We start from the raw sequence: 12,897 nt of genomic DNA on the forward strand, positions 1-12,897 counted from the left end.
AGAAAATCACTGAAACAAAATGAGATGGGCTGGGGGCAATAGCAAGAGGGAGTGCTAATGTGAGGAGCAGGGAGGGAGAGGAGAAAGCAGGTCACAGCCTGCGCCTGTGGTCTGCCAGGTGCTTGTTGCCATTTATCCCAGCTAACTTTCTTAACTACTGGAGAACTCGATATTAGCATCCCTACTGTACATGAGAAAACTAAGGCACAGCAGGATTAAAATAAACGCTTAGTTCAACTAGAGAACCAGATTTTCATCCTGGTCTATACTCCAAGTTTTCATTATATAGAGCAAAGTTAGGTATGCTGCAAAATAAGTATGTAAATAATGAACTATTAGAAATAGGTTATGAAGACATGTGAAAGGATTCAAGATACAAACAATATTTACTGAATACCTGCTGCTCTGCTTTAATACCTTCTACCTGACATAACGCTACTCAATGTTCAAGTCCTAGGATGGTAACTGATACACAGTAGGAGAAAACTTCCCTAGCCATTACTACTATCACTATTACTACCTCACTAAATCCTCCCAACAATCCTGGGAGGCAAATACAGTTATCCTCATTTGAGAGAGAAAAGGAATGAAGCTCAGTAAAGTTAAGCTAACTCACATAAAGCCAGAGAGCTGGGGGTGTGGGATACCGTTTTGAGTCCAAGAACTAAAATGGATCTCTTCAAAACATCTATGTTTTGACAATCTTTTCTCGTAGTTAATAGAGAAGGTAGTTCCTCCCCTTACTGAACTGAAATATGCTTCACAGGAATTTCAATTAACTCCTCAATTCCTAAAACTCTCTCCTTCTACTTCTGCGCTGCAAGCAACAAGAATCAAAAGAAGAGCTTCAATGGTAGGAGGCAAAAGAAAAATTTTTTAAGTCTGCCCCAAGGAGCAGTGATGATCCAAGATGTGGGCAGAACAGACTGCATGTGGATACATGTGAGCTCACACGCATGCAGTTAGCATGCAAGTCTGGCTTGCCTGAGTGAGACGCTGCACACAGAAAAGTGGATCAAATGAGTTTACAAAAGTTGGGTTCATGCTCACTTCCTAATGGTAGCCAACATACTTGAAGTGGGTTCCCAGGCCATTCTGGTAACTGAGCCCTGAACAAGGAGAAGGAAAGGTTGGGCAACATGAAACAGGTGCACAGACAGAGGAACAGGCAGACAAATCATCAAGGCTTCTCCTGGCCAGACTGGTGCTCACCCCACCATCAGCATCTCTGTCCTGCAGCACTGATTACAGATCTGTCTCTCCCACCAACTCCAAGTCCCTCAAACTACCCAGGCATACAGGAGGTTCTCAATATAAGTTGGCTAATGAACAAATGAATGAAAAAGCAAGCCAAAAAAAAAAAAACTTTATCTCTTACATTTAATGTCTAGCAACAGTTATTATTGGGCTTCCCTGGTGGCTCAGCAGTAAAGAATCAGCCTACAATGCAAGAGATGTAGGTTTGATCCCTGGGTTAGGAAGATCCCTTAGAGAAGGAAATGGCTACCCACTCCAGTGTTCTTCCCTGGGACATCTCATGGACAGGAAAGCCTGGTGTGCTACAGTCCATGGGGTCGCAAAAGAGTCAGACACAGCTTAGCAACTAAACAACAATAAGAGTTGTTAATAATAACACATTCTTTATCAAAATCAATCTCTCCCCATAACTCAGGTAAATACCTGACATCATACTCCAATTTTAGATAATCTAAACTCAATTAATTCCAGATCTGTTATCCCTGACACTCTTGTTTTCAATAAGTATGATTTTACTATAAGACACACACAGAAAATTAACACATTTCTCGTGTAAGCTCTACTTCAAATCCAAAGGCAGCTGAGTGGTTTTATTTTATTCATCACCAACCAGTAATAAAAAGCGTTATTTTTCACCCTTCCTTTTTTGCACTGACTCCTCACTCTGCATTTTCTAATATAGTAAATATAACAAATAAGAGGAAAAGCAAGTTTGTTCTTCATGGAGGTTAGAGACTTGAAATGTAAGGACTGTACTCTCCCTAGCCCAAGCCCTTCTCTGATGCTATGGATGAAACTCCTACCAACATCACCAAGCGCCTTAGAAGAAAGCGAAAATTAGGATAAAGGAATATTCAAAGGGCAACCAAAGATTTGCAGGAGCCAAACAGTGATTCTATCTTATAGATGAAGTTATTTGACTTCAAAACATGGCAGGATTCAATGTATTTCCCAAATCTCTTGACTTTTCTGCATTTCAAATTTAATGATTATGACTGTGGTTGAAAACATCAAATATTACTTCTCAATTTCCTTTCTCTTCACATCTGTTACAGCCAAACACTGATGAAATACTATCTGCTCTTTCCAATGTTCCATTATCGTGAATGTTCTGAGACGATAAACCCTCTAGGTTTAGGACCAGCTCCTTTTGCCACTCAGCATGGTTGTTGTTGTAGCAGAATGGAAAAATAAATTATCGATGATTATTTCTAAGTTTGTAAAGGCCCTTTATATAATATCAAAGGATTATTCTGCAGAGTAGATGCAGATAATCTTATTTGATTTGAGAGTGAATAAAAAAGTTCCTTGAAAATTCCACTTTTCTGAAAGAGTTCTTGCCAATGGTTAAGTAAACAACCAATTTCATAGGTAACCAAACTTAAGGTTTTAAGTAACAAGGTGATTCATGAATGAATAACAATTCCCCAAACATTTTACCCACAAACTCACTTATATCTGGAAACCTTAAATTTTCCATTGGTGAATAATTTTTAATGCACATGCCAACTTCAAGCAATGGCTAAGGTACAGACCAACGCATCAATGGTTAGATCCAGATAACACATCCGAGGTTGCTGTACAAGGGAATCCCAAGTTGAATGTACTGAAGGGGCACTAGTCTTCAGTGTTGTGGAGCATGACTCTTACAGAGAGGCTTGTCCAGAGGTGAACAGTATAAGGAGATAATCTCATAAATGGCAAGCCTCACTCTACTAGCCTTATGTATACCAACACTTATATACAGAGAAACCCTCACATGTACATACATCTTTAATCTGGAAAAAAGAGCACAACTAGGTTATATATAAATGGTTTATAACTAAAATCATTGAGGACTGAAGAGGAAGATGGAAACAAGTACATCTACAGCGGTATCTCTTTTAATCCAACTACTTCAGTAAAGCATGTAATGCTGTAGTTGAGGGGACAATGGCAGTAATTGATCAGTCCTTCCACATTAAGAAGGAAGCCCAGCAAAGTTTGAAACCCATCTTATGAACCACAGAACTGGGGTTGGGTCCTCAGCTGGTGCCAGCTCCATCTTATCAAACCTCAGCTACCCCAGCTTGAGGGGCAGCTATCCCCAACCTGAGGGGCAGAGGGGCCCCTATTTAAAGAGAACTAAGCAACAATGTATAAAGTGCTCGGCACATAATTCACACAACCCTCAGAAGATCCTCTGATGTGGGCAACATCACAGTCCTAAATTCTAGATGAAGAATCTTCAGGAGCAATTAACCTAAGGCCAGCTAAGTGGGTGACAAGATTCATGCCCAACTACTGTGACTGGAAGTGTTGTGCCTTTTCTATCATGTTTTACTGTATATTGCCACCTAAAGACCAAAAAGTTCCACCACATTTGAAGATCAAAAATCGAATCTAACACTCCTAGTATTTTTAAGAACCCTGGACAAGTGAGAAGAGTTACAACCATAGAGTTTCAATGAATAAAATGGAACAAAGAGTTGTATCAGACTATATGGTATCTCTGTTTTGAGGAACAGAATATTTGTCAGCAGACAAACAGTAAGTAGTAACCTCATGCTTTAATTTGTGCCGAATTGAGTTGCCTTTAAGATATTAATAATAAACAAGGTTCTACTGTATAGCACAGGGCATTATATTTAATATCCTGAGACAAGCCATAATGGAAAAGACTGTTTAAAACATACATATATGTGAGTGTGTGTGTGTATAACTGAATCACCTTGCTGCACATCAGGAATCAACACAACATTGTAAATCAACTACATTTCAATTTTTAAAAAAAGATATTAATAGAACTATCAATACAGGAATCTTCAGGAATAACTGCTCCTATTCCTCATGCCTCTCCAGTGATCAGGAGAGAAATCATCACCAATCACATCTTTGCAATCCAGCTTCTCAGACACATTTATATCCACAGAAACACAGATAGGTTGTTCTAGACTCTATCTATGAATTTTTTATTTTACACTTAAAAAATCTTCAACAATCTGGCAGTGGGTTCCATGGCACAAGAAATGATTAAGAATCTGTGCTGCTGATAATCAGATATTTATTACAGAGCAAAAACTGTATTATACATTGAATTTTATAAACATGATGAGTTTCAAAAAATGTGCAGGAATACAACCTCTTAACCTTGGTTAAGTTTTATGCCCAAAGGTTGGGCAGAGGTGGTTGTCTATGAAAAGTTGTTACATACTTGGGTTACTAATTTGGAAAGACAGACTACAATAATCATGTAATAAAATCAAATATAATTTAATGTACATAATTTAATCCTTTTAATGATTTAGAAGTCATTTGCAGATGTGATATCATCTCAATATTATCCTGAAAATCAACTATCAAATCACTATCATTTTTCTATAGAAGTGAAGAATAGCATCCTACTCAATAGAATGCTGAATTTCCCAAAAGCGTGCCCCACTGTTGTTGTGACTGCTTATGGAAACTTACATGTTCTCTTGGTCTCTTAAGGAGCAGTATGAACAGTAGAGGAGAATCACCTAATTTTAGATTAGAAAACAATCTCAGAGATCCTCAAACACCTTCCTTTGACCTCCTCCCTCCCAAAGATGAAAATGACTCCAAAAGTCAGACAAATTTTGATAGATGCTGAGCATGTGCTTGACACCTTTCAAGGAACTGAAGATCCAGTGATGAACATGACACAGAGGTCACTGGTCTTGAGGAATTTAAATGCTAAAAGGGAGGAAGACCAACAAAGGCCAAGTAAACAAACAAGTAAAACACCCAAACAAATAACTTAAAATATTCCTAAAATCACACAGGGAGCTGGATGCAGAACCCTACCTGGGCTCACATTTTATCTCCTAATAATCCTGCATTCTTTGGGTCACAATGCCAGGATCTCAGACACAAAGGAAAGAAATCTTAGAGAAAATGCAGAACAAGGAGACAGAGGACTCATCAGAAGGAGGAAACTTGCACAATGCTTGGAGGGGAGGGTACACCTCTTTTAATTCAGCATTGCCAACCTTGTCTGTAATCACTCCTCAAACAAAATAAGGCATAAATAAAAACTAAAGTTATTGTAAATCTGCTGATGATAGAAACTAAAACAGAAGAGATACATAAATCCTCTGCTCTTTTCCACAGAAGCTCCCAGCACCCATGCATACACTGTTGACTGTGAGACATTTTCCTAACTTCCTATAGAAAAATCAATGCTTCTGAAGATTTAAAGCCTTAAAAAAGATTTCAATTTTCTTATTATTGGTTGCCAAGTGGGTCTGATTGCCCAGATACAGGGCAATCAATGCCTCATGTTCCGTTCTGATCATCATTTTTACTGTGTTGAAGATGAAGGAAGGCATTAGTCTAACACCAGGTCGTACTTACCAAATGGAAGCAGTTGAGGCTAAATGTTAATAGCTCAGATTTGGCTGAACAATATGGGGGAAAGCATTCCATGGCTTCCAACTAATAGACCCCACTGTTTCTCCAAAGGACGCTGATTTCAGGCCAACTCTGGAAACAAGCCTTATTGGAGAATGACCAACCAAACCAAACTTTAAACGTGTTTTTAAATGGATTTCTTGTCTCCCATCAGTCAAGAGAAATAGAATATATATAATTTCAACAGGTAACTACCCATTAGCTAATCCTCGAAACAATGGAAGGAGGTAAAGTCTGTACTTCTGCTGTAACAACAGAAATACTTATTTTGACTACTCTTTAAAGTTTTAAGGTTCTACCAATTAATCTGGAAAAAGAAGCGTGGTTTCTCAAATGATGGAACATTAACTTGAATGTTTCACTTTTTCTCTTCATATGCTTTTTAAATTTGGGGGTCTACATGAAATTTTCCCCTATTAACATTTGAAAATATTTCATAAATTACTATGGAAGCATGGAAAACTAAACTCATGGCATCTGCTTAAGAAATTTATATATATAAATTCTTCAAAAGTTAATGATGAGGTTAAAAATTTTGAGAAAAACCGGGGCAAGTATACAATGAAAGGAAAAATTTGCTTCATATGGCGTGATCTCAATATGTATTGGGGAAGGCAAATCCTGCCAAACTTTCATTGAAATTGCTTTAACAGGCTTCTTCATTCTAATAACTACCACTTAGTGAACTGCCCAGTGTGGACTGCACACTTCACATAGCATTTCTCTTAATTCTTCCCTCTACCACACCAGGTAGGTACTCCTCGCCTTTGTGGTGAAAGAATTTGTAGAAGTCAGATGGGCAGTAGCCGCGGTAGAGTACAAAGACAGGTCCTTTCAAGTAATGTCCATGATCTTCCCAGTTCACTCAGTTTTCCCACAGTTTCAACCCTAATCACACTAACAAATGCTTTCCCATAATGGAAATAATAATGAGTGTGATAAGACTAAATTCTCTCTCACATAAATTCACTTCCTCATAGATGTGGGAAAATTTCTTTTTTCTTAGCCTCTATTTTCCCTCAAGTTTTAAGGGTCAGATTATAATTTCCTCAAAGCTCCCCCAGGCTTCCACCAGAAAGTAAAGCACACACACACACACACACACACACACACACACACACACACTCACTCACACGTGACAACAAGAGAAATAAGCCTAATATCTCAGACAAGAGTCCACTGTTCTCCTGCCCTAGTCTACGTTATCTCTAAGGACCACAGGTTCAGTCCTTCTCAACCTAAGAAAATACAGGCTGTGCTGTTGACTGTGCATTGGAGCAGAGCTGGCTCTTCAGCTCCAAATGTCTCTTTCTTTAAGACCATCTGCTCATTACTGACATCAGTATTTTGTCAATTTGATCAAGTTTACCAATCAATCTTTAAAGCACTTTTAGGTACTAAAGTATGGAATGAATTTTACAACCAAGAATTTCTCCATTGATGCAGTTTAGAGTGACTACTGTAACATCTTCAACACATCTTTCATCATTTACTTGCCTCCCTCTTCAATTTCCTTACAGTAATGGAGCATCTCATAGGTGAGTGGCTGGTGTTACAGTATTGGAGATCGAGCAGACATACCACACATCCACGCTCATTGTCAGAAAGCAACGTAACGTGAAGCAAACACAGTTAATCCTTAAACAAGGTGGGTGTTAGGGGCACTGACCCGCCTCACAGTCAAAAGTCCACAAATAATTTAAACTCAGCTCCCCTTATCCATATCATCATTCACAGAGTCAACCAACCACAGACTGGGTAGTACTGAGTGTCTAGTATTGAAAAAAATCCAAGTATAACTGAATCTGTACAGTTCTCCACATTGTTATTGAAGGGTAAACTGTGTATCCATCAAGGGAGGCTCTGTCGCTAACTTTGAGATGATATCATAGTGGCAAAACAGTCAGTAAATTCAGAAATGCCTGTGTTGCAATCCTGATTCAACTCAGGGTCTTAGCTTCCTCATATATAAAGTTAGGACGACGAAAACAAGAAATGCAAATACAGCATTGAGCAGAGCACACACAATATTATTACCATCAACCCAGGCAGCAAACACAGGCTGGGCCGTTTTTCCCAGCTGTGCCATTGTTTGCTGATTAGTAATTAGGAGTAGTCACTATCTCCCCCTCCCTTTTCTAACAGCTTTGAGATATAATTTACATACCACCAATCCATGTCTGATTCAGCTGGTTTTTAGTATATTCAGGGTTGAGTGACCACTACCATTATTTATTTCCAGATCATCATCATGATCCCAAAAAGAATGCCATACCCATTAGCAGGAACTCCCTAATACTCTCTTCCCCAGCTCCTGGCAACAAAGAGTTTATTATCAGTGTCTATGGATTTGCCTATTCTGTATATTATATATAAGTGGAATGATGCTGTATATGGCTTTTCTGTCTGGCTTTTTTCACTAAGCATAATATTTCAAGGTTCATCCATGTTTAAGCATGCATCAGTACTTCATCCCTTCTTATGGCTGAACTAAACAGTCCATTGTACGGATTATCACATTGTGTTGATCCATGCATAAGGTGATGGACATCTGGGTTGTTTTCACTTTGGGGTTATTATGAAAAATGCTGCTATGAACATTCATGCTGCTGCTGCTGCTAAGCCACTTCAGTCGTGTCCGACTCTGTGCGACCCCATAGACGGCAGCCCACCAAGCTCCCCCAGCCCTGGGATTCTCCAGGCAAGAATACTGGAGTGGGTTGCCATTTCCTCCTCCAACACATGCAAGTGAAAAGTGAAGGTGAAGTTGCTCAGTTGTATCTGACTCGTAGTGATCCTATGGACTGCAGCCTACCAGGCTCCTCCATCCATGGGATTTTCCAGGCAAGAGTACTGGAGTGGGGTGCCATTGACTTCTCCAATGAACATTCATACACAAGCTTTTTTTGTGTATAAATATATGCTTTCTCTCCTCTTGGATATCTACCTAGGAGTAGAACAACAGAGTCATATGGTAACTCTGATGAGATGGTTGGATGGCATCACCGACTCAATGGACATGAGTTTGAGCAAACTCTGGGAGATGGTGAGGGACAGAGAAACCTGGCATGCTGCAGTCCATGGGGTTGCAAAGAGTCAGACACAACTTAGCAAATGAACAACAATAACAATAGTAACTCTATATTTAACCATTTGAGGAAATGCCAGGATATCCTCCAAAGCAGCTGTACTATTTTACATTATTACAGGCAGTGTGTGAGGGTTCCAAGTGTTCCACATTCTTACCAACACTTGTTATTACTTGCCTCTCAGACTAAAGACATCGCAGTGTCTGTGAAGTATATTGCACTGTGGTTTTGATGCATTTCCCTGATGGTTACTGGTGTTCACCATCTTTCAATGTACTACTTGGCCACCTGTACAGTGCTTTTGGAGAAACGTCTGTTCTGATCCTTTGTCTACATTTAAACTGGGGTTTTTATCTTTTTATTCCTGAGCTGTAAGATTTCCTGGTATACTGTAGGTACATGTCTCTTCTAAAATATATGATTTGCATTTATTTTCTCTCAATTTATGAGCTCTCTCTTCATTTTATTGACGGTGACCCTGAAAGCATAAAAAGTCTTAATCTAGATGAAGTCAAATTTATCTCTTGTGCTTTTGGTGTCATATCTAAGAATCCATTGCCTACCCAAGGTTATAAAATTTTACTCCTAGAGCTATGTAGTTTTAGCTCTTACACTTACATCCATAATCCATTTTGAGTTAATTTTTGTATATGATGTGAGGTAGAGGTCCAAATTCATTTTTTTGCATTTGGATAACCAGTTGTGCCCATGCTGTTGTTAAGGACACTACTTCTTCCTCTACCAAATTATCTTTGCATTCCTGTCTCTTAAGTCCACACTCAGAGCTTTTCATTACTTGTAGGTAAACATCACTATGAGCTTGTCAATTTCCCAGCTATCAGGTGTTTTATTACTCTACTCTATCCTGTATTTACTTTATTTCAGCTTGGCCAATCACTTACATTTCAAAGCACTTATCAAGTACCTACTACATACCAGGCAGAACTCTAGATTCTCAGATATAATCCCAATGAGGCACCAAGATTCTTGGGGATGGTTATAAAATGTATTGTGTTTCATGACAGAGATGCGGAGAAAGTACCAAAGATGCTGAAAAAATAAAACAAAACCACCATCTCTGTGTTGGAGGTTCTAAAAGGGTCACAACGAGGAGGGGCATTTGAATAGAAGAGTGACTGAACTGTCAGACAAAGAAGGGCTCTTGAGTTCTTGAAGAGAGAAATCGTGGGGACAAAAGTATGTAGTTGAGAAAAGGCCAGGGGACAGAAGTTTAAGGTGGTAGCAATACGGGACAACAGGTAAAGGCGATTCTCAAAAGGAGGGCAGTGTTGAATATGAAGAATTCATAAACCAAAGAGCTTTAATTTTACTTCTATGCAACGTACATCCAACTCTACATCTGAACAAGGAAGCCACATGTGATTGAGAAAAAGGACTGTGGGGTTAAGAGGTAAAATTGTATTGGATAGTGACAGACTAGTATTGGGCATTCTTATGTATGTCTAGCTAGGAGTGGGATTTTTTTCTTTTTTTTAAGTGATGCTTTCTCCTCACAACTGAATAACAAAAAGACATTCTGCTTCTTGACAAGTCGAAGATGTTTTATACTTGGCGCCAACCCTCTTCATTTCTTTGAAGTCTGTATAGGGTCAGCCTTAAAGAAGAGACTGTATACCTTCTTTGTGCTTCAGGCTCTCAATTTTCTTCACTGTAATAATTTCTTTTACTTAGACACTTCACTGTCTGATATTATTAACATTATAATGCTTACCACTGAGATCACTTAACTCTGGGCCCATCTTCTGTTCAGATAGCCCAATCTAAATGAAACTGAACACATGCCTTACAGGCTGTTTCTTGTGTTTTTTCTTTTCTTTTTCTTTAATATTTCCATCAACTTTACTTAAAATTTTTATTTTATATTGAAGTATTCTTGCTCTTTTTCAATTCAGAATCCAAATTACTCCATTTTTACTATTCTTCCAATATGTCTGAGCACACACCGCCATAACTCTAAATTGAGAAAGTGTCTCACCACACTTCCATCATCAGTTTTATGAAAGTAAGTTTATAGCTCTGCTTTTCCTCTTTTTACTTACATTTTCTATCAAAGTTTTTCAGAATCAGAAATACACCATGGTCTAAAATTCTCTATTTTCCCTATGAAATCTAATAAGTGTTTGGCAGTTAGTAAAATCACAGCAACACCACTAGCAAGAGAAAGCACATTACAGCTTCCCTCCACTAGAATTTTTTACTGGTATTCCTTAAATGGGTCTTTAGCATAAAAGGAGGTGTTATTTCAACCATCACAATGGTGAGAACTGTACTCTGTTTCACAGGAATGAAACACTTCCTCAAAATAAATGAGTGGGAGACATAATAGAATTCTACATCCCTTGTTCTTTTCTGTTAATTGACTGGTGACGTGAATGTGACCCGTCATCCTGGGTCCTGGTGCAAGGCCTGCTCTGCACCCTTTTCTCCTTTCAGTGGTCCTTATTTACAAAGACTTGTGTAAAACAAGCCATTTATTTGCAACAGAGCAAAGACAGGCCAATATTCTGCCTACTCAAAGAAAAAAACAAACAGATGTCAAATTGACTTGTATAAAAAAAGTAGGGATGGAAAAATGAAATTATAGTAGCTAAACTATGTCTTAGAAAGTGAAGAAAAGGGTGAATTTTTACATCAGAGAAGGATAAATCTTCTTTGATTCCTGCCTGAACTTCAGCAATTTTCCTATGTAGCTGCCAATTTTTTCACCCTAGCAAAATCATTAAAACTGAGAATTACAGAATTTTGATCTACTTTAAAAGCAGACAGAGAGAGAAAGAAAAAAAATCTGGAAGACTATAATCCATAAAATGTTAATATAAAGATTATTGTCTCCTGTGGGTGGTAAACTTACAAATTTTTTTTTTATACACTTCTTTGTCTTTTCAGAGATTTTGCCAATGAATATAAGATGCCTTCATAATCAGAAAAAAAAAAGAAAACAAAGATAAAAAGTGGAGAGACTTGGTTAGTTACGTATTCAGGGGAGGAAGTAGTGCAGAGAGGAGCTCGTATTGTCCTAGGAGAGAGGACAAAAACTCAACTATACCCAGACGTCCGCGTTCCAGGCAGCCTGAAGACCTTAAACCTTATCCAGGTATAGAGGTATAACTTTATCTTTTTAAAAAAATCCTTCCAACATACCTCTGAAATTACCACTTCTTTTTAAACTACTGTTCTTTTTTTTAACTTAAATAATCCAACTTCAGAGAAATTTAAGTACAAACAGCCAAGTTCTCACATTATATTTGTAATTCACCAAGACCAAGTTGTGCCACATTACAGAGAAATTAGGACACCAGAACAAAGCATGGACCCTGTTGAAGTTAACTATGTCTCCTTTAATGTTTTTGCTAATTCAATCTACACTTCCCCCACACCTAGCAAATCATGGTGAAAGTGAAGTCGCTCAGTTGTGTCTGACTCTGCGACCCCATGGACTGTAGCCTACCAGGCTCCTCTGTCCATGGGATTTTCCAAGCAATAGTACTGGAGTAGATTGCCATTTCCTTCTCCAAGGGATCTTCCCAACCCAGGGATCGAACCCAGGTCTCCTGCATTGTAGACAGACGCTTTACCGTCTAAGCCACCAGGGAAGTCTCTAAGGCAGTAGACTTTATGAAGAAACCACTATCAGATGGTAGAGGGTGAAACCCACCTCGATGGAAGGAGGCCTCCTAACCCTACTGTGTTTGCCTCCAACTGACTTTCTGGCAAGCAACAAGAATCAAGAAAGGCCTTGTGGTGCCCAAGTCCACACACAAAAGAATTAAAAGCCCAAACAAACAAAAACAAAAACATCCCACAACTCCAGCAGTATCCTAACTAAATTAATCCTGGGATGAGTTTTTGAAGCCATATATATTTTTGAAGTGCCAGGGCCAACAGTGAGTAGAGAAGTCTATTAAATGGTTTACCTGTGAAATATAACCTGGAGGCACATGGATGGGAGGAATGGATCCGTTGGGTGACATCATGGGAACTTCAGCAGGTCCTAAAAGAGGGAGGAGTAAGATATTAACAGCTGAAGAAATATACATTATTCAAAACAATCTCTGGTATGTTTAAATATTATCAAAACTGAAGAGAATTATTTTGACTATTTTCTCTTCAATAGTTG

General features: G+C 38.6%; 1 protein-coding gene across 4 annotated transcripts in view; it reads right to left on the reverse strand.

Annotated features, from left to right (window-relative positions):
* Positions 1-12,897, reverse strand: part of FNDC3B (fibronectin type III domain containing 3B) — a 414,553-nt gene that overhangs the window by 154,972 nt on the left and 246,684 nt on the right. For all 4 annotated transcript variants that reach the window (XM_069560055.1, XM_069560042.1, XM_069560049.1 and 1 more), the window contains one exon: positions 12,695-12,771. In XM_069560055.1, the coding sequence (XP_069416156.1) occupies positions 12,695-12,771 (77 nt within the window). The remainder of the gene's footprint in view (positions 1-12,694; positions 12,772-12,897) is intronic.

The sequence above is a fragment of the Ovis canadensis genome, chromosome 1 (assembly GCF_042477335.2).
Source record: "Ovis canadensis isolate MfBH-ARS-UI-01 breed Bighorn chromosome 1, ARS-UI_OviCan_v2, whole genome shotgun sequence".
NCBI classification, from domain to species: Eukaryota; Metazoa; Chordata; class Mammalia; order Artiodactyla; family Bovidae; genus Ovis; species Ovis canadensis.